The sequence below is a fragment of the Oncorhynchus gorbuscha genome, linkage group LG02, assembly GCF_021184085.1.
Source record: "Oncorhynchus gorbuscha isolate QuinsamMale2020 ecotype Even-year linkage group LG02, OgorEven_v1.0, whole genome shotgun sequence".
NCBI classification, from domain to species: domain Eukaryota; kingdom Metazoa; phylum Chordata; class Actinopteri; order Salmoniformes; family Salmonidae; genus Oncorhynchus; species Oncorhynchus gorbuscha.
The window spans coordinates 70,093,822-70,117,019 of NC_060174.1; the positions used below are offsets into that span (position 1 = coordinate 70,093,822).

The 23,198-nt window shown below is 44.1% G+C and overlaps 1 protein-coding gene across 4 annotated transcripts in view; it reads right to left on the reverse strand.

The window, feature by feature from the left end:
• Positions 1 to 23,198, reverse strand: part of LOC124008500 (seizure protein 6 homolog) — a 235,353-nt gene that overhangs the window by 15,662 nt on the left and 196,493 nt on the right. For all 4 annotated transcript variants that reach the window (XR_006834107.1, XM_046319841.1, XM_046319833.1 and 1 more), the window contains exons 6-9: positions 14,755 to 14,923; positions 13,782 to 13,948; positions 13,468 to 13,662; positions 12,200 to 12,338 (exon numbers count right to left, since the gene is read on the reverse strand). Coding sequence is in view for 3 of the 4 variants with exons in the window: in XM_046319841.1 (XP_046175797.1) it covers positions 12,200 to 12,338; positions 13,468 to 13,662; positions 13,782 to 13,948; positions 14,755 to 14,923 (670 nt within the window). In the remaining variant the exon portion in view is untranslated. The remainder of the gene's footprint in view (positions 1 to 12,199; positions 12,339 to 13,467; positions 13,663 to 13,781; positions 13,949 to 14,754; positions 14,924 to 23,198) is intronic.

A 23,198-nucleotide genomic window follows, 5' to 3' on the forward strand; every position in this document is an offset into this window, starting at 1 on the left:
CTCCTCCTCTCTCCCCATATCTCTCTCTCTCTCTCTCTCTCTCTCTCTCTCTCTCTCTCTCTCTCTCTCTCTCTCTCTCTCTCTCTCTCTCTCTCTCTCTCTCTCTCTCTATCTCTCTCTAAAACAGTGAGTGCCACACTGGGACTCCCTGAACGAGACAAGAGCAGCGAACTCATTTCAGATAAATGGCCAACAGCGTGCTGGTGGGGTCTTGCAGGGTCAGGAAAGCAGTGGGTTTTTGCCATGTAGGCTATGCCTGACTAAGTTGGAGCTTAGCTGGAGTTGCGTAGGGCAGGGTCAATTTAATGGAAGGTTATGTGGCTAAGAATGGTATTGATATTCAAAACCCAGGGAACTTCATCAGTCAGTAAACTCTCTGTGAAGATTCTCACATCCCTATTCAAACAAAATAATTAGTGAATTTTTTCAATGCTCTAAAACAGTACCTTAGCCAGACGCCATCAAATGTATACGCCATCAAATGTCTACTGTTTGAGGTGCTCACGAGTAGCATTGACCCCCTAACTAAACTATCTGAAATGTGATTTAAACCCCAAAGCCCCTCAATTAAACCCCTGTGTGTCATTGGCACACCCTGCCGCTATCATTCCCCTCCATCTGTGGCTCTCATTTGATGTGCCTCACTGATAATGTTCCATATGCCAGTTGACAAATTGGAGAGTTTTGGTTCTGTGAAGGGCTGTGAGGGGCGTGAGGTTCACTCTGCCCAACAGGGAGGATGCTGGGTAAGACTGATCCTGAGAGGAGGAGGCCACAGTCCTTCCATCTGTTTCACCTCTCTATCAGCTCTCTCTCTCTCTCTGTCTCTCTTTGAGGAGAGACAGAGAGAGAGAACCTCAGTAAATTGAAATGCCTTTCTTGCAAGCTCTAAACCCAACAATGCAGCAATCAACATCAATTTGAAAGGTAAAACACAATCAAACTCACAGAACAGGACCACCGAGTGCTGAAGCACATCGCGTGTAAAAAATGTCTGTCCTCGGTTGCGACACTCCCTACCGAGTTCCAAACTGCCTCTGGAAGCATCGTCAGCACAAGAACTGTTCATCGGGAGCTTCATGAAATGGATTTCCATTTTGTTTGGAGAAGGCCATTTTTCTGTTTCAGCATGACAATACCCCCCTGCCCAAAGCGAGATCCATACAGAAATGGCCTTTTTAGATTGGTATGGAAGAACTTGACTGGCCTGCACAGGGCCCTGACCTCAACCCCATCGAACACCTTTGGAATGAATTGGAATGCCGAATGCAAGCCAGGCCCAATCGTCCAACATCAGCGCCCGACCTCACTGATGCTCTTGCGGCTGAATGTAAACGAGTCCCTGCAGCAATGTTCCAACATTTCGTGGAAAGTCTTCCCAGAAGAGTGGAGGCTGTTATAGCAGCAAGGGGGGGGGGGGGGGACCAACTCCATGTTAATGCCCATGATTTTGGAATGAGATGTTCGATGAGCAGGTGTACGTACACATGCATAGAATATGTATAGGAGCTCCGCCGATGTGGATGGGGACGTGCTCACCCCCCCATTTCCTGTAGTCCATGATTAGCTCATTGGTCTTACTGACTTTGAGGTTAGTGGTTGTTGTCCCAGCACCACACTGCCAGGTCTCTGACCTCCTCCCTGTAGACTCATTGTCACCGGTGATCAGGCCTACCACTGTAGTGTCATCAGCAAACTTGATGATGGTGTTGGAGTTGTATATGGATGTACAGTCTTGGGTGAACAGGGAGTGCAGGGAGGAACAAGCACACACCCCTGTGGGAGCGGTGATGTTGCCTAGCCCCACCATCTGGGGTCGGCCCACCAGGAAGTCCTGGATCCAAAATGGTGTTGAACACTGAGCTGTAATCAATTAACAGCATTCTCATATACAGTGGGGCAAAAAAAGTATTTAGTCAGCCACCAATTGTGCATGTTCTCCCACTTAAAAATATGAGAGAGGCCTGTAATTTTCATCATAGGTACACTTCAACTATGACAGACAAAATGAGAAAAGGAGTGGCTTCGTAAGAAGCATTTCAAGGTCCTGGAGTGGCCTAGCCAGTCTCCAGATCTCAACCCCATAGAAAATATTTGGAGGGAGTTAAAAGTATGTGTTGCCCAGCAACAGCCCCAAAACATCACTGCTCTAGAGCATGGAGGAATGGGCCAAAATACCAGCAACAGTGTGTGAAAACCTTGTGAAGACTTACAGAAAACGTTTGACCTCTGTCATTGCCAACAAAGGGTATATAACAAAGTATTGAGATAAACTTTTGTTATTGACCAAATACTTATTTTCCACCATAATTTGCAAATAAATTCATTAAAAATCCTATATCCGTATGGAGTGGGTCTAGGTTGTCTGGGATTATGGAGTTCATGTGTGCCGTAACCAGCCTTTCAAAGCACTTCATGGTTACAGAAGTGAGTGCTACAGGGCAGTAGTCATAGTGGCACGAAGCCTTAGAATTCTTAAGAGCAGAAATGGTGGTAGTACAGACTGAGACAATGAGAGGTTGAACATTACCGTGAATTTGCCTGCCAGCTGATCTGTGAGTGCTCTGAGAACGCGCCCTGGAATACTGTCCGGCCCCACGGCCTTGCAGATGTTGACCTGATTATAGACCTTACTCACGTCGGCCTCAGGGAACAGACAGTCCTCTGGGTCCGTAGGGGCCCTCACGCACAGCAGGGTGTTGCTATTGTCAAAGTGTGCCTAAAATGCATCGAGTTTGTCTGGTAGAGAGGCATCGTTGGGAATGTCACGGCTAGATCTGCCTTTGTAATCCATAATGGACTGTAGCCTCTGCCACATGCGGAGGGCGTCGGAGTCTGTCTGTGTATTACGATTCCACCGTAGTCCTATATTTTCCTTTTGCTCGTTTGTTGACTGTGCGGAGGTCACAGCGGGACGTCTTTGTACTTGTTCTAACATTGGGAGTGACATGTCATCTATTACCCTAATGATATAACATAATGATGGAACAATGGATAGGCAGACGATAACAAACAAGCAGATATCAATCAGGACAGGAAATGACTGTATATCTGCCTGAGTAATCTGCTGGCGGCAGGCACTGCAGCAGCCCATTCATGTGTTTGAGTAGGGACTAGACTTTTATGTCCTCCGTGTTTGCAGTGATTCAACCCTGTGAAGTACATGAAGTATTGCTCCATGCTTTAACGTTAACCTTTCAAAGCTTTTGCCTCTGCTACTGCTTCAGGCAAAAACATGCTTCACATCTGATGAGAAGAAATATGTACAGTGCACACTCTCATGGGAGTCAAACTGCTATATACTCTGTGTACAGCATGCACTGTAAAAAAAAATCAAAGTAAAATTCACAAATCTAGTTGTTTCAACAAATTATTATTGGTTCCACAGCCTTTTTTTGGTTAACTCAACTTTTCAGTCAGTGTTACCAGTACTTAGCATTTTTAGTTGGACCAAACCTCGCTCCAACATAAGTCGCTCTGGATAAGAGCGTCTGCTATAAATGACTTAAATGTAAATGTAAATGTAAACATGAGAAAGCGTATGCAAAAATGATGTGTTTTCTCAATTTGTCTCATATGTTAATTCAACTACAAATTATTATTTTGCCATCTTACCTAAAAACAAGGCTGTGGAACTAGTTACATGCACAGTGCTTTGAACATACAATGATTTCAACTCAAATATTTAACACTCATTAACTGTGCATGTTAATTTATACAGCAATTATTATTCAACAGGTCCGGACCTGGGATTTGATCTCACAACCTCTTGGTTCATGCCACGCCGATCGTCCTGCTATTCCACCACGTCGGTGCCAATTATCAGTCAATCTGACAATTTCTTCATAATTGATTTGATTGACTTTTTCAGCAATTTGAGGTTTTTCTGTATAGTTGTCTAATGTTGGTGGGGAATATTTTCAAGTTACTCCTTAATCCCTATGATAAATAAAATAGTTTTCCTTGAGTGTACTTTTAACAGCTTAGATTTACTTTGAAGTGCAAAGTGTAGCAATACAGGTGAAATCGGGTCATTGACCTAGACATGGTGGTATAGCCGGATGCTGTGAACCAAGAGGTTGTGATCCCAGGTGAGGAAATGTTGATTAGTAATTACTGTATGAATGAAAATGTACAATCAAATAAATATTTAGTGGTCACATGAACCAAATACAACAGGTGTGGACATTACAGTGAAATGCTTTCTCAACAGTCCAGAGTTAAAAAGTAAGACAAATATTTGCTAAAGGAGATAATAATACAATAATAACAATAACGAGGCTGTATACAAGGAGCACCAGTACCGAGTCAATGTGCGAGGTAGTTGAGGTAATTGAGGTAGTACAGTTTGTACATATGGGTAGGGGTAAAAGAGACTTGTCAATCAGGCTATATACTAAACAGAGTTTCAGCAGCATGTGTCAAGTGTGTCTATGTGTGAGTGTGTTTGTGTGGTGTCAATGTGTGTGCTTGTGCATGTGTGTGTGTGTGAGCGTATGTAGTGTGTCTATGTGTGAGTGTGTTTGTGTGGTGTCAATGTGTGTGCTTGTGCATGTGTGTGTGTGTGTGAGCGTATGTAGTGTGTCTATGTGTGAGTGTGTTTGTGTGGTGTCAATGTGTGTGCTTGTGCATGTGTGTGTGTGTGTGAGTGAGCGTATGTAGTGTGTCTGTGTAAATGTGTGCGTGTTGGAGAGTTAGTGTAGTACGTGTGAGTGGAGTCTAGTGAGTGTGCATAGAGCCAGTGTAAGGAAGTCAAAAGCAAATCAATTAAGATAAATACATTAGAAAGGGGGTCAAGGTAAATAGTCCAGGTAGCCATTTGACTAACTGTTCAGCAGTCTTATGGCTTGGGGGTATGTATGTGTGCCAAATATGTAAGTTGAAAACAATGTATGTTAAAAGCACTGTGTGTGTGTAACCATAACCAAGTTCCATAGCCTTTTGTTTTAGATAAGATGGCAAAAGAATAGTTTCTAGTTGAATGAACATATGAGACAAATTGAGCAAAAACATAATTTTAAGTTGACTGAATGTTATCTACACTGCTAGAAAAAAATAAAGGGAACACTAAAAGAACACATCCTAGATCTGAATGAATGAAATATTCTTATTAAATACTTTTTTCTTTACATAGTTGAATGTGCTGACAACAAAACCACACAAAAACTATCAATGGAAATCAAATTTATCAACCCATGGAGGTCTGGATTTGGAGTCACACTCAAAATTAAAGTGGAAAACCACACTACAGGCTGATCCAACTTTGATGTAATGTCCTTAAAACAAGTCAAAATGAGGCTCAGTAGTATGTGTGGCCTCCACGTGCCTGTATGACCTCCCTACAACGCCTGGGCATGCTCTTGATGAGGTGGCGGATGGTCTCCTGAGGGATCTCCTCCCAGACCTGGACTAAAGCATCCGCCAACTCCTGGACAGTCTGTGGTGCAACGTGGCGTTGGTGGATGGAGCGAGATGTCCCAGATGTGGTCAATTGGATTCAGGTCTGGGAAACGGGCGGGCCAGTCCATAGCATCAATGCCTTCCTCTTGCAGGAACTGCTGACACACTCCAGCCACATGAGGTCTAGCATTGTCTTGCATTAGGAGGAACCCAGGGCCAACCACACCAGCATATGGTCTCACAAGGGGTCTGAGGATCTCCTCTCGGTACCTAATGGCAGTCAGGCTACCTCTGGCGAGCACATGGAGGGCTGTGCGCCCCCCCCCAAAGAAATGCCACCCCACACCATGACTGACCCACCGACAAGCCGGTCATGCTGGAGGATGTTGCAGGCAGCAGGACGTTCTCCACGGTGTCTCCAGACTCTGTCACATCTGTCACATGTGCTCAGTGTGAACCGTCTTTCATCTGTGAAGAGCACAGGGCGCCAGTGGCGAATTTGCCAATTTTGGTGTTCTCTGTGAAATGCCAAACGTCCTGCACGGTGTTGGGCTGTAAGCACAACCCCCACCTGTGGACGTCGGGCCCTCATACCACCCTCATGGAGTCTCGTTCTGACCGTTTGAGCAGACACATGCACATTTGTGGCCTGCTGGAGGTCATTTTGCAGGGCTCTGGCAGTGCTCCTCCTGCTCTTCCTTGCACAAAGGCGGAGGTAGCGGTCCTGCTGCTGGGTTGTTGCCCTCCTACGGCCTCCTCCACGTCTCCTGATGTACTGGCCTGTCTCCTGGTAGCGCCTCCATGCTCTGGACACTACGCTGACAGACACAGCAAACCTTCTTGCCACAGCTCGCCTTGATGTCCCATCCTGGATGAGCTGCACTACTTGACCCACTTGTGTGGGTTGTGTGGGTTGTAGACTCCGTGTCATGCTACCACTAGAGCGAAAGCACAGCCAGCATTCAAAAGTGACCAAGTGACCAGTTCCCTTTATTTTTTGAGCAGTGTATGTTTTCTCATGTTGGGTTCAGCAAAAATGTTAAGTTCATCTAACATTTTGACTGAAAAGTTGAGTAAATAATAAATTGGATGTGGAACCAGTTCTTTAATTATATTTAGTTGAAACAAATAGAGTGTGACGCTAGCGGTGGGAAACACACACACACACACACACACACACACACACACACACACACACACACACACACACACACACACACACACACACACACACACACACACACACACACACACACACACACACACACACACACACACACACACACACACACACACACACACACACACACACACAGTGTATACAGTATAAGATGAGTGAGGCAGGCATATGTGTGTGTGTGTGTGTGTGTGTGTGTGTGTGTGTGTGTGTGTGTGTGTGTGTGTGTGTGTGTGTGTGTGTGTGTGTGTGTGTGTGTGTGTGTGTGTGTGTGTGTGTGTGTGTGTGTGTGTGTGTGTGTGTTTAAGTGGTGAATTAACATTGTTGAGAGGGCTGGGTAAAGTGCCTCAGAGTGGTCTCACTGCCAGAGCATATTCATTTCAAAGCCAACTCTGAGACACACACTAGGGAAAGGGAGAGCATGGAGGCTTAGTGGCTAATCTGGTCAGAGAGTGTGCTGGAAGCTGTGCTGAATATTCAATACATTGGATGAAAACATAGATTTCAACATCAGTAGCAATGGTCTCCCTTTAGGATAGTTCCACAATCTGAGATTTTACCTTGTGTACTTGCAGCATTCCTTTGCCTGTGTTTGAGAGTGTGTCCATGAGTGTGCACGTTGTTGTGTGCGAGTGAAAAAGACTCACTAGCAGGACTTGACATCTACTCTTTATGTTTTTCATAAAAGAAGAAAAGCAAGTTGTGACCTTAAATGACATAAGGTTGGCTTGAACTGCATCCAGCAATGTTTGGTTTCACATTGGTTCTGGGAACGAAGCCATTAGCTTCCTGACCGGTAAAACAGAAACGTTTTTAAACGTTCTGAAAACGGAAGTGGAAATTTCACCTGTTGTGTGAACGTTTCTTTTTATGTTGCAGGGAGATTCTGAGAACATTTTACTCCAGTTCCTTTAAAGGCTTCCTGGGTGGTTTTATTAACGCTCTGAAAACCAAAATTATATGTCATTTTGAGATTTTTAAATAACTTCCTTAAAACTTTCACAAGAATTTAAAAAAATACTTTTAGGAAGACTGCTAGCTTATTTTGGGATAACTTTTTTGAACTCCAAGAACCGATAGAACACATTATTGTGACACAACATCACGGAGATTCAAACCTATAATCTTCTGTTCTCTATCCATGGAATTACTCCACTGCGCCACCAGAATGTGGCAAGGTTTTTTTTTACACATAAAAACCTGATTATTTTAGTCTATTCAAACAGACCCCATTTCTAAGGAAACAAACACTCATTAAGATCAACTGTGGCCAATCAGTGGATGAGGCCAACACACCTGAACAAACAGACGATAGAGTTTTGTTGACACTGAGAATGGAATGTATTTGTGGAATGTATTTTCTGAACATTACTAAGGTTTTCTTGTGGTGTTTATGGAAAGTTTTCTTAATGTTTCCGGAACAATTTGAGAACAACTTTAAATAGAACCAAGAGGAAAACTGTAGGAAACGTTGTGCTGAAGTACTGAAATTCCCACAAAAGATCATTGTTTCTTAACGTTTCTGATAGGCTAATTGAACTCATTTGAATCAATTGTAGGTGTACCTGTGGATGTATTTTAAGGCCTACCTTCAAACTCTTGATGCTTCACATCATGGGGAAATCAAAAGAAATCGGCGAAGACATCAGAAAGAGAATTGTGGACCTCCACAAGACTGGTTCATCCTTGGGAGCAATTTCAAATGCCTGAAGGTACCACATTCATCTGTACAAACAATAGTACGCAAGTATAAACATCATGGGATCACTCAGCTGTCATACTAGGGAGGAGACGTGTTCTGTCTCCTAGAGATGAACGTACTTTGGTGCGAAAAGTGCAAATAAATCCCAGACAACAGCAAACGACCTTGTGAAGATGCTGGAGGAAACAGGTACAAAAGTATCTACAACCACAGTAAAACGAGTCCTATATCGACATAACCTGAAAGGCCACTCAGCTAGGAAGAAACCATTCCCCCAAAACCGCCATAAAAAACCCAGACTACGGTTTGCAACTGCACATAAGGACAAAGATTGTACTTTTTGGAAAAATGTCCTCTGGTCTGATGAAACAAAAATAGAACTGCTTTGCCATAATGACCATCGTTATGTTTGGAGGTAAAAGGGGGAGGCTTGCAAGCAAAAGAACACCATCCTAACCGTGAAGCATGGGGGTGGCAGCATCATGTTATGGGGGTGCTTTGCTGCAGGAGGGACTGGTGCACTTCACAAAATAGATAATATAATAATATAATAATATATGCCATTTAGCAGACGCTTTTATCCAAAGCGACTTACAGTCATGTGTGCATACATTCTACGTATGGGTGGTCCCGGGGATCGAACCCACTACCCTGGCGTTACAAGCGCCATGCTCTACCAACTGAGCTATAGAAGGACCATAGATGAAACTTATGTGGATATATTGAAGCAACATCTCAAGACATCAGTCAGGAAGTTAAAGCTTGGTCACAAATGGGTCTTCCAAATGGACAATGACCCCAGGCATACTTCCAAAGTTGTGGCAAAATGGCTTAAGGACAACAAAGTCAAGGTATTGGAGTAGCCATCATAAAGCATGGACTTCAACCCTATAGATAATTTGTTGGCAGAACTGAAAAAGCATGTGCGAGCAAGGAAGCCTACGAACCTGACTCAGTTGCACGGCTCTGTCAGGAGGAATGGGCCAAAATTCACCCAACTTATTGTGGGAAGCTTGTGGAAGGCTACCCGAAATGAATGACCCAAGTTAAACAATTTAAAGGCAATGCTACCAAATACTAATTGAGTGTATGTAAACTTCTGACCCACTGGGAATGTGATGAAAGAAGTAAAAGCTGAAATAAATAATTCTCTCTACTATTATTCTGACATTTCACATTCTTAAACTAAAGTGCTGATCCTAGCTGACCTTAGACAGATAAATTTTACTCGGATTAAATGTCAGGAATTATGAAAAACTGAGTTTAAATGTATTTGGCTAAGGTGTATGTAAACTTAGGTCTACCTTTGGCTAATCGGATGGTTCAGATTACCGTGTCTGCTGTAACGTAGCAGGTAAAAAGGAAAGTTCTTACTGTGAGAAAGCCAGCATCCCGGAATTGCCTCTTCACTATCGACGTTGAGACTGGTGCTTTGCCGGTACTATTTAATGAAGCTGCCAGTTGAGGACTTGTGAGGCGTCTGTTTCTCTAACTAGACACTCTAATGTACTTGTCCTCTTGCTCAGCTGTGCACTGGGGCCTCCCACTCCTCTTTCTATTCTGGTTAGAGCCAGTTGCGCTGTTCTGTGAAGGGAGTAGTACATCTACTCCCTACATCTACTCCCTTCTACTCCCGATTTCTCGCATGGAATAGCCTTCATTTCTCAGAAGAATAGACTGACGAGTTTCAGAAGAAAGGTCTTTGCATCTGGCCATTTTGAGCCTGTAATCGAACCCACAAAAGCTGATGCTCTAGATATTCAACTAGTCTAAAGAAGGCCAGTTTTATTGCTTCTTTAATCAGCAATACAGTTTTCAACTGTGCTAAGATAATTGGGTATTTGATAAAAGGGTTTTCTAATGATCAATTAGCCTTTTAAAATGATAAACTTGGATTAGCTAACACAACGTGCTATTGGAACACAGGAGTGATGGTTGCTGATAATGGGCCTCTGTACGCCTGATAACTGATAATGGGCCTCTGTATGTAGATATTCCATAAAAAATCTGCCGTTTCCAGCTACAATAGTCATTTACAACATTAACAATGTCTACACTGTATTTATGATCAATTTGATGTTATTTTAATGGACAAAGAATGTGCTTTTCTTTAAAAAAAACAAGGACAATTCTAAGTGACCCCAGACTTTTGAATGGTAGTGTATATATTTTTAAATGTTGTGAACAACAATGCATTGGCAATAGCCTATATCCTACTGCACAAACCTCATGGCAACAGTACTTTTTTAACGGGTGAATGTTGCATAGGCTTAAGTTTATGTCATGTTTGTATTTTGTATTGATGACCACCGTGTTCAAGTAATGAAATACAATGAAAATAATGTTATATTTTTTGTCAAGTTACTTAACCTATTCACGTGGGAGTTCCAAATATCTCTAACTGTCGCACCAGAGTGAGTTTATTTATGCGTGTCAGAATGCACTCACTGTTCCAAAATGTGATTGTTACACATGCTGCTCTCAAACCAAGGCACGCTCGCTGATAATTATCGATAGGCTGTTTCAACTTGTCAATAAAAAAATATATATATTATTATTTATTTTCTAGCAACTGTTTGAATTAAGGTGTGTTCTGCCTCCTCATTAATTCACATAGAAGTAGCACATTTCACTATTGCGGACAATTTACATTTGAGGCATTACTGAGCTGGACAAATGTTTCTCTTTGACAGAGCCTAAGCACTTCCCCAGTATTTCCCCAGATCAAGTATGCAGACATTTGTGCATCTATTGGCGCTTGCATTGCCTTCATTGTTGTTGTCTTTACTACTAATAACTTTGGACATGTGTGCAAAGTATGTGCCTTATTGTGTTATCATTATAGCTTGTTTCTGTATACCGTGTTGTCTTCTTCACTGCAGCACACCTTTTGTACGTATGGAGCAAAGTGTATTTACTGTTTTATTCACGTTTTCAAGTTATGGTGACAAATCATGCATTCTGATTCTTGAATAGATTGTGATGGACACAAATTATGTGCATTTTGAAAGGTTGTGATGTACTTTTTTGAAGGTTGTTCTGATTATGAGGAGGTAATGCTAAGCTAATTGCCAGCAATGGGTGGGGCCATGCTTGTTGATATCATACAATGCATTCTGTTGTCACGTAAACGTCAGACCAAAGATGTGAAGGGATGGTTCATTAGTCTTTCAAGTTAACTTCCGTAAGTGAATGATGGTAGACGACACAACTGCCTTCAACATACATACTGCAAACAGACCAAACTCATCATCAAACTCTTACATTTGATTGACATGAAAAACAAACATGGCAGCGCGCACAAACTACCCATCGTCGGATTACTTGTACATTTAAAAAAAGTGTTTTACTCAATTATGTCGACCACTGGTGAGCTCACACGAGATGAATTGTAAATACTAATTTCTATTAACTAATTCATATTATGGTTTCTGTCAGTCAAGAGCTAAATAGGACCGTTTGTGTTAGGTCACTCTTTCCTCAGTAAGAACTACAACTAATACAGCCTACATTTTCCGGTCTGGATGAGAGTTATATTATGCTGTTGCTACTTCTGTGAATGTCGGAACACAATGAGGACATAACGGAGTGAAGACTGTTTATGCAAAATGTTTCTGTGTAAAAACAGTGTGGCCAACTCAAACATAACTGAACGTTCTAAATGACCGGTTTGAGCTTATGTTGCATGGACCACGTAGAATGATCACACCTGTGTTAGTATGTGTCAGAGGGTTAAATGCACTAACAATGTTCCAAAGCCAAGCAACTATCCTGCACCATTCACAGAAAGCTGTACGCTAATCACCAAAGGACAACCACACTCTCACCAAGCTGTAAGAAATGTATGGTTCTCAGAACATTATGTTCTAGCTGAGCAGTGACCACTATGGCTGCTGTTGGAGCGGAGAACTGTCTCTTACACTTGGATGTCCAGCATAATCCTCTTGTCCTCTTCCACGTGGATGCCCCAGATGCAGTCCTGGCCCTTGTCGTAGGTCTCCGGCCAGTTTGGAGAGAGAACCACCCCGGCTGAGTCTGTGATTTCACCACTACACACAGCTGGGACACACACGCACAAACACAGTGTCAAATCCAAATCGTGAGAAACACATACATTCATGGCCAACACTTTTGTGATAATCCAAAATAGTTCAAAAGTAAACAGCAATATCAAACTAACAACATGTAGGTCTACTCACAGTAAAGTGATTGAACATCTAAAATGTCAGTGCCAGCTGAGCTAATGATATGAAATAATACGTGGTTTTGCTGTAGGTCTGGGGACTGTGGGACATCTTTCAAATGCCATGTGAATTCACATGGGTAAATAAGAGACAGCGATGAAAGAGCATCACTGCTGAACAGAATAGCATTCATAATGACTTTCCATGCTCATTGAAAACTCAAGAGCAATAGGGGTGGCATAGAACCATTACAAATGGCTAACTAGGTAAAATACAGTACTGTAGCTCAGCAGAAATTGAATCCTTTAATGTCTACCTTTGCTGAAGAGCTGTAAGATCAAGGGCAGTGTGGTGTGGGGCAGTGCGGGGGAAGTAGATAAAGTGTAAGAGGTTGTGAGGTCAGTGTGTGTGTGTGTGTGTGTGTGTGTGTGTGTGTGTGTGTGTGTGTGTGTGTGTGTGTGTGTGTGTGTGTGTGTGTGTGTGTGTGTGTGTGTGTGTGTGTGTGTGTGTGTGTGTGTGTGTGTGTGTGTGTGTGTGTGCGTGTGTCTGTGGGAAAGAGAGAGAGAGTGAGAGAGAAAAAGCTAAAGTAAAAGGGGGAAAGGGACCAAGAGAGTGAGAGAAAGAGTGAGAGAAAGAGAGAGAGAAAAAGAAAGAAAGAAAGGAAGAATTAATGAAAGAAAAGGATGGCAAAAGAGAAAGAGAGAGAGCAGCAGGGAGAAAGAGAGAATACACCTAGGCTTTGATCGCCACTGGCCATATGACTCAGTGTGTAGCCTAGACTGCACAGGGGAATACCTTCAGTCTGTAGCACTACTGAAACCTGCCCTGGAAACACATGGGCTAGGACGCATTACATTTTGAAAAGTCATTGACGATCAGATCCTGGGAGACTGGGTTTATTGTGACTGGGGTTCCTAGATTGTACTCAGATGCTGATAGAGAATTAGCCAAACATGAGCAGGGGAAATTCTGTGGCCTGGCTTTGAAATGGGATGAGGACTCACCCCTGCAGGCTGGCTCTGTCTCATTCCACTGGGGGTTCTCTGCGTCCAGACATTCAATGATGACTGAGCCCTGCTCCAGAGTGTAGCCAGGGTCACAGGCAAATTCCACCACCGCACCCACACCGTAGGCCGTGTCACTGCTGGTGAAGTTGCCATACTTCACAAAGGGCCCATAGCATGTGCCCTTTGCAAAAGCTGCAGGACAGAAATCACACGTGGATTTTTTGTTCCAATAAGTCACCATCAATTCTCAATTTGACATTAGTTAGCATAGGTTGAATAAATGTTAGTATTCTGTTGAGTCTTTGAAGTACCTTCATATCTGATTGCTGCTCCCGTAGAGGTGACCGTCCCATCTGTGGTGAACTCCACAAAGAGGTGACGGCCTGTGCTCACCACGCCCTCATTGGGCAGGTACTCCACCTCGTAGGAGTCATACAGCGGAGGGGAGTCAATGTTGTTCCCATTCTTAATAAGGAGTCTGAAACACAATCAAAAATAGTGCTTAATAAAATGGGGGAGGGGGGAATGAGACACACTTGCCATTGAGGACTAAGAGAAACATCCAAAGGGAGTGGTGAGTGGTTCTGAAGTGGCGCTCATTGTTTCATCTGTGGCTGTAATAACCCTGTGATAAGATTCCACACAACTCGGCAGCAAGCGGCTTCATTCAATGTCAGTTTGTTACCACAGCCTTGAGACATAGTAGTTATGGTACAAAAATGTAATTAAATACTGTCTCCCCGCATCTGAGTGGCCTCTATAGTCCATCAATTAATTTGCATGAGGAAATACAGTTAATTATTTGAAATGACACAAAGCCGTTTCAATTTCATCCTCCAATCCGTTCAAATTTGACTCATAGTCACTCACATAGGGGATTTAGTTGCCTAGCCTTAGCAAGCATATGCCTATTTAAGGCATACAATTAGGCTAGGTGTTGTTGCCCAGTGTTGCATCGCATTCTGACAGCCTGAGGTAAAACCTGCCATATCTAGCCCAACTGGAAACTAATTAGCAACAAACAAAAAAGACGCCTCCAAGTTCTACCACTTGAGCACGCACCAACACCCCCCTTCTCACACACACACACACACACACACACACACACACACACACACACACACACACACACACACACACACACACACACACACACACACACACACACACACACACACACACACACACACACACACACACACACACACACACACACACACACACACACACACACACACACACACACACACACACAGCTTCCATCCATCTTTATGTGTACTCTACCTGTCATCATCCTCAGCCAAAGCCATTTTCTCAAAGTGAACATGAAGCCGGTGGCCTTCAGGAGCCTCCAGGACCCAATGGCACGTCAAGTTGTTGCTGTAGTTGCCAGGGAATCCAGGAGAGACAATACGGCCCAACGTGGCATTTTTAATCATACCACCACAGGAAGCTTTATTGAGGATGGATTTGATAAGAGAGATGAGGAAGGGAAGGATAGGACACAGAGAAAAAAAGTTAGACATAAAAACAACTTAAATGTCCCTTTGAAGAAAGGCTTATTTTCTATAACAATGTTGGTTTTCTGCTCTCTCTTTGCTGTGTAATACCACAGTACATAGAACCTGAGGTCAGGAGTAAGAAAGTTTCCATTCCTGTACTGAAAGAGAAGGAGAATGTTTGGGAGTCTGGGAGCTGTATAGTGGTCTGGCGAATAGCCATCTCACCAGGGACTGACTGACTTTCTGACTGTGTGTGACGATGGACTAGTGAGGAGAGCATAGCAGCAGAATGGTATCAGTGCAGAACAGCTGTAGGGAGTGAGAGTGGGGCTGGCAGAAGAGATGGTGCTATATAGAGCAGCAGGTAGCTTAGTGGTTAGAGCATTGGGTCAGTAACCGAAAAGTTGCTGTATCGAATCCCCGAGCTGACAAGGTAAAAATCTGCCGTTTTGTCTCTGAGCAAGGCAGTTAACCCACTATTCCCCGAGCGCAGAAGATGTGGATGTCGATTAAGGCAACCCTCAGCACCTCTCGGATTCAGAAGGGTTGGGTTAAATGTGGAAGATACATATCAGTTGTTTGCATTCAGTTGTACAATTGACTAGGTATCATCCCTATCCCAGAGCAGGTAAACGTTAGTCATGTAGCCCACTCATAATTACTGTAGTATTAGCCACTAGCGAGGTCTCGTCTCTGTAGCACTGCTCCCTCTTGCCATACTGATAATCAGACACTACGAAACCAGGCCTCACAGCACAACCAATCAACTTTGGATCTTAATGATGATGCTCAACTGACATGGTGTAGAATCTATTACTGGTATACAAGGGAGGCATGGGCTTTACACAATGTGAAGTTAGCCGTCGCAGTGAGGGCTATTACTAATATAAACAATAGTCAAGTAGGCCTACCTACAATGTTTACAAAATAATTAACAGGACGAAGAGCAACATAAGTCAGAGCATCAACAACCTAACCCAGACCACAATGTCTGATAGCAATTTGGCTATACAGCTGCAAGTATAGCCAAACCTTTCCATGTCTGGCCACAGCAGGAAATCATTATTTTAGGCTGGATCCTTAGAACCAAAGTAGATAAATTCAGTTTACCATGCTCACGTGAGAAAGGGAACATCCACTTACACAGACAGGATTTTTTCATGTGTGAAACTAAACAATAACAGATAGCTCTGGTCTACTTATTGTTCCCTCCCTGCTCTCCCCACCCACCACACCAGAGAGAATTAGCCAGTGAAATGTCTCTGCTTGGAATAACCTTACGTAGCACGTGTAAAAGAACCGCCTGAGAGGGTTTTAAAGAAACACAATTTTCAGGCTTTGCGTCTTCTCTGCTTTTCCCCTGAAAACTAAATGGTTTAGAACGCCATGATTTGTCATGCATTGGATATCGTCCAATCGCAATTCAGCATCTGTCTCAGGGTTGGTTTAAAGGGGCCATCTGCTGATGCCACATCCGTTTTTTAATGTATACAGTACCTTTTTATTTATTTTTATTTAATCTTTATTTAACTAGGCAAGTCAGTTAAGAACAAATTCTTATTTGCAATGACGGCCTACCCCGGCCAAACCCTAACCTGGACGACACTGGAACAATTGTGCGCCACCCTATGGGACTCCCAATCACGGCCAGTTGTCATACAGCCTGGAAGTGAACCAGGGTCTGTAGTGATGCCTCACTCGGGAGCCCTTAATAAATGAATTAAATGTATCCATTGATTCCTGAAGAGCTTATAAATGCATCATGAGCTTAGTTCAACTATCGTACCACGTTGGAACCCAAATATAAGCTTGTTATACTCCAACGTTGTAAACAAAGTGAATGTGAACAAACACTGTATAGCCTCAAAACATGGATAAAGGTGTATAATTGTTATATATTGGATGGTTAGTCCTTGCATCCATAACTCTGGTGCATCAAATAAATACGAGGAAAACAAGGTAAGCATTTACATTTATTTCAGCTTAAAGGTAGATTCAGCTAAATTACGTTTCCACCAGCAGCATCATTGCCTATCATTGCCTATCAAGACATTAAAAAAAATATATACATATTTTTTCAAATCTATTTATTTTGCCCCTTTTTTCTCCCCAATTTCATGGTATCCAATTGGTAGTTACAGTCTTGTCCCATCGCTGCAACTCCCGTACAGACTCGGGAGAGGCGAAGTTCGAGAGCCGTGTGTCCTTCGAAACACAACCCAGCCAAGACGCACTGCTTCTTGACATAATGCCCGCTTAACCTGGAAGCCAGCCACACCAATGTGTCGGAGGAAACACCGTACACCTGGCGACCGTGTCAGGGTGCATGAGCACAACCCTCTCCTATCCCGGATGACGCTGGGCCAATTGTGCTCTGCTTCATGGGTCTCCCAGTCACGGCCAGCTGTGACACAGCCTGGGATTGAACCCGGGTTTGTAGTAAACCTCAAGCACCGCTGCGCCACTCGGGAGAACGCCGCAAATTGATTTTAACAAACAATTAGTCACCCAAAAAATGTGGCCCTCCGTTGAATTTCAAAATCCTGATCTGGTCCTCGAGCCAAAAAGTTTGCTCACCCCTGGTGTACAGCGTGTTAGCCATAGGCCCAAACAGCGGCGAAGTTGAACCTCCTGCTTCAATGCTCTTAGTTGAAACAGAAATTGACCCACTATGCTGTTTACTTTCTGCATCTGTCATATCGCTGAGACTGCCTTTAACCACATGTATTTGATTGCTTACCGTGAACCATTTTTGGAGTAACATTTAAAAAACTCTTAAATGTAATTAAATGTAATGTAAAATGTAATTACGTAATCCCCTAAAGTAATGATTTATCATGAGAGGGCCATAAACAATAACTAGTGATGCTGCATACTCCAAGAAAGGTTCAAATCTCAACTTTCTGGTAATTTAAAAAAATGAATTGCTGAGGTGTCGTCACTTTTGAGAACAAAAGCTCAAGTACACAGTACAAATATGATAAAATATGAAAAATGGTATATTATGTATTTCCTGTATATTTTACATAGGCTCTAGGCTCTGACCTAACATAATCATATGGTGTGCTTTCGCTGTAAAGTCTTTTTGAAATCGGACACGATGGGTAGATTAATAAGAAGTTAACCTGTTCAACCTATGGGGGCGCTATGTCATTATTGGATAAAATGACGTGCCCGTTTTAAGCGCAATATTTTGTCACGAAAAGATGCTCGACTATGCATGGAATTGACAGCCTTGGAAAGACAAGACTCTGACGTCTCCAAAACTGCAAAGATATTATCTGTGAGTGCCCCAGAACTAATGCAACAGGCAAAACCAAGATGACGTTTCATACAGGAAATGCCCCAGATTCTGAAGGCGCTGTGTTCCAATGTCTCCTTATATGGCTGTGAATGCGCCAGGAATGAGCCTGCGGTTTCTGTCTATTCCCCGAGGTGTCTGCAGCATTGTGACGTGTTTGTAGGCATATCATTGGAAGATTGACCATAAGAGACTACATTTACCTGGTGTCCCGCCCGGTGTCCTGTGTGCGTAATCTGTAGGTCCATGCTCGTTCCATTTCTTCAGAAGAGAAAGTAAAATGCCACGATGGATTTTATCATCGATAGATATGTGAAAAACACCTTGAGGATTGATTCTAAACATCGGTTTGCCATGTTTCTGTCGATATTATGGAGTTAATTTGGAAAAAAGTCTGTGTTTTAATGACTTAATATATATATATATATTTTCCCTCCCCAAATGTGATGAACAAAACGGAGCGATTTGTCCTAAACAAATCATCTTTCAGGAAAAATTGAACATTTGCTATCTGAGTGTAACAGCGTTCGTCTGTTGAAGAAAGAGAGTCGGACCGAAGCGCAGCGTGTAGGTTACTCATGACTTTAATGAAAGAACGCGGTACATGAAATAACTGATACTAACTACAAAAACAACAGAACGGAACGTGAAACTAATTACAGCCTATCTGGTGACTACAACACAGAGTAAGGAACAAACACCCACAAAATAAAAAGCGAACTCAGGCTACCTAAATACGGTTCCCAATCCGAGACAACGAGAATCACCTGACTCCAATTGAGAACTGCCTCAGGCAGCCAAGCCAAACTAGACACACCCCTAATCATACACAATCCCAATGCTAATAAAACCCCAATACGAAACACAACATATAAACCCATGTCACACCCTGGCCTACCCAAACATATAACAAAAACACAAAATACAATGACCAAGGCGTGGTACATGAAATAACTGATACTAACTACAAAAACAACAGAACGGAACGTGAAACTAATTACAGCCTATCTGGTGACTACAACACAGAGACAGGAACAAACACCCACAAAATACAAAGCGAACTCAGGCTACCTAAATACGGTTCCCAATCCGAGACAACGAGAATCACCTGACTACATTTGAGAACCGCCTCAGGCAGCCAAGCCAAACTAGACACACCCCTAATCATACACAATCCCAATGCTAATAAAACCCCAATACGAAACACAACATATAAACCCATGTCACACCCTGGCCTACCCAAACATATAACAAAAACACAAAATACAATGACCAAGGCGTGACAGAACCCCCCCTAAGGTGCGGACTCCCGGACGCACCTCAAGAGCATAGGGAGGGTCCGGGTGGGCGTCTGTCCATGGTGGCGGTTCTGGCTCGGGACGTGGACCCCACTCCATTAATGTAATAGTTCCTCCCCTTTGCGTCCTGGGGTAATCCACCCTCGCCGTCTACCATGGCCTAATAGTCCTCACCCAGATCCCCACATAACTGAGGAGCAGCTCGTGACAGAGGGGCAGCTCGGGACAGAGGGGCAGCTCGGGACAGAGGGGCAGCTCGGGACAGAGGGGCATCTCAGGACAGAGGGGCAAGCTCGGGACCGAAGCAGCCCGGGACTGAGGGGAAGCCCGGTACTGAGGGGAAGCCCGGTACTGAGGGGAAGCCCAGTACTGAGAGGAAGCCCAGTACTGAGAGGAAGCCCAGTACTGAGAGGAAGCCCAGTACTGAGAGGAAGCTCAGGCAGGTAGTAGGCTCCGGTAAATCCTGGCCGGCTGGCGGAACTGGAAGAAACTGGTTGTCTGGCAGATCTGGAAGAGACTGGTTGTCTGGCAGATCTGGAAGAGACTGGTTGTCTGGCGGCGCTGGGCTGACTGGCGGCACTGGCGGCGCTGGGCAGACTGGCGGCACTGGCGGCGCTGGGCAGACTGGCGTCACTGGCGGCACTGGGCAGACTGGCGGTACTGGCGGCGCTGGGCAGACTGGCGGCGCTGGGCAGACTGGCGGTACTGGCGGCGCTGGGCAGACTGGGAGCACTGGCGGCGCTGGGCAGACTGGGAGCACTGGCGGCGCTGGGCAGACTGGGAGCACTGGCGGCGCTGGGCAGACGGGAGACTCAAGCAGCGCAGGAGAGGAGAAAAGCTCTGGCTGCGCTAAACAGGCGGGAGACTCCGACAGCGCAGGAGAGGAGAAAAGCGCTGGCTGCGCTGAACAGGCGAGGCGCACTGGAGGCCTGGTGCGTGGTGCTGGAACTGGTGGTACTGGATCGAGGACACGCACAGGAAGCCTGGTGCGGAGAGCTGCTACCGGAGGACTGGTGTGTAGAGGTGGCTCTGGATAGACCGGACCGTGCAGGCGCACTGGAGCTCTTGAGCACCGAGCCTGCCCAAGCTTACCTGGCTCGATGCCCACTCTAGCCCGGCCAATAGGAAGGGCTGGTATGTGCCGCACCTGGCTCTTCACCCGCACTGGAAACACTGTGCGCTCCATAGTATAACACGGTGCCTGCCCGGTCTCTCTAGCCCAACGGTGAGCACAGGGAGTTTGCGCAGGTCTCCTACCTGGCATAACTATTCTCCCTTCTAGCTCCCCCCCAATATTTTTTTGGGGCTGCTTTTCCGACTTCCAACCGCGTCGCCGTGCTGCCTCCTCATACCAGCGCCTCTCCGCTTTAGTCGCATCTATTTCTTCCTTGGGACGGCGATATTCTCCCGGCTGCGCCCAGGGTCCTTTTCCGTCTAATATCATCTCCCAAGACCCAGAAGTCCTTATATTGCTGCTCCTCACAATTAACAGGGAGAGTAGGCTCAGGTCTGACTCCTGACTCAGCCACTCTCTCTGCGCTCTCCCCCAATATATATTTGGGGGTTACTTTCATTTTTCGCTCTGCGTCGCCGTGTTTTCCTTTTAGACTCCATTCGTCTATAGCCCTCTTCGCATTGCTGCAGGGAATCCCAGGCGGGCTCCTGCACTCGCTCTGGGTCGGCTGCCCATCTGTCGATTTCTTCCCACGTCGTATACTCCATGCTTCTGCTGTCCATAACGTCTTCCTTTAGCTCCTGCCAGTTATCTACGTCGTTGCCAGTTATACGCTGCTCGGTCCGTGAGAGGTGGGTGTTTCTGTAACGGCGTTCGTCTGTTGAAGAAAGAGAGTCGGACCGAAGCGCAGCGTGTAGGTTACTCATGACTTTAATGAAAGAACGTGGTACATGAAATAACTGATACTAACTACAAAAACAACAGAACGGAACGTGAAACTAATTACAGCCTATCTGGTGACTACAACACAGAGACAGGAACAAACACCCACAAAATACAAAGCGAACTCAGGCTACCTAAATACGGTTCCCAATCCGAGACAACGAGAATCACCTGACTTCAATTGAGAACCGCCTCAGGCAGCCAAGCCAAACTAGACACACCCCTAATCATACACAATCCCAATGCTAATAAAACCCCAATACGAAACACAACATATAAACCCATGTCACACCCTGGCCTACCCAAACATATAACAAAAACACAAAATACAATGACCAAGGTGTGACACTGAGAGTCTCCTCATTGAAAACATCTGAAGTTCTTCAAAGGTAAATTATTTTATTTGAATGTTTTTCTGTTTTTTGTGGAAAATGTTGCACGCTGAATGCTAACGCTAAATGGTACGTTAGCTATCAATACTGTTACACAAATGCTTGTTTTGCAATGATTGAGAAGCATATTTTTAACATCTGAGATGACAGTGTTGTTAACAAAAGGCTAAGCTTGAGAGCAAATAGATTAATTTCATTTCATTTGCGATTTTCATGAATAGTTAACGTTGTGTTATGCTAATGAGCTTGCGGATAGATTTACACAATCCTGGATACAGGTTTTTTTTCGTAGCTAAACGTGACGCAGAAAACGGAGCGATTTGTCCTAAACAAATAATCTTTCAGGAAAAACTGAACATTTGCTATCTAAGAGTCTCCTCATTGAAAACATCTGAAGTTCTTCAAAGGTAAATTATTTTATTTGAATGCCTTTCTGTTTTTATGTGTAAATGTTGCCTGCTGAATGCTAACGCTAAATGCTACGCTAAATGCTACGTTAGCTATCAATACTGTTACACAAATGCTTGTTTTGCAATGGTTAAGAAGCATATTTTGAAAATCTGAGATGACAGTGTTGTTAACAAAAGGCTAAGCTTGAGAGCAAATAGATTAATTCACCGTGCATCATTAGCGAATTGAAATTCGTACAATATGTTGAGAATTAGCAAAAATGGACAATATGTAAACATTTTGTAAAAACACATGATATGTTACCCCCCCTACACTGGCTTCCTGTTAAGGCAAGGGCTGATTTCAAAATTTTACTGCTAACCTACAAAGCATTACATGGGCTTGCTCCTACCTATCTTTCCGATTTGGTCCTGCCATACATACCTACACGTACGCTATGGTCACAATACGCAGGCCTCCTAATTGTCCCTAGAATTTCTAAGCAAACAGGCAGGGCTTTCTCCTATATAGCTACATTTTTATGGAATGGTCTGCCTACCCATGTGAGAGACGCAGACTCGGTCTCAACCTTTAAGTCTTTACTGAAGACTCATCTCTTCAGTGGGTCATATGATTGAGTATAGTCTGGCCCAGGAGTGTGAAGGTGAACGGAAAGGCTCTGGAGCAACGAACCTGTCATGTTTTGTCATTTATTATCATGTCTTGTCTCTGTGCTTCCCTTCTATTCGTTTCCCTCTGCTGGTCTTATTAGGTTCTTTCCCTCTTTCTATCCCTCTCTCTCCCCCTCCCTCTCTCCCTCTCTCGCTCTCTCTCTCTATTGTTCCGTTCCTGCTCCCAGCTGTTCCTCATTCTCCTAACTACCTCATTTACTCTTTTCACACCTGTCCCCTATTTTGCCCTCTGATTAGAGTCCCTATTTCTCCCTCT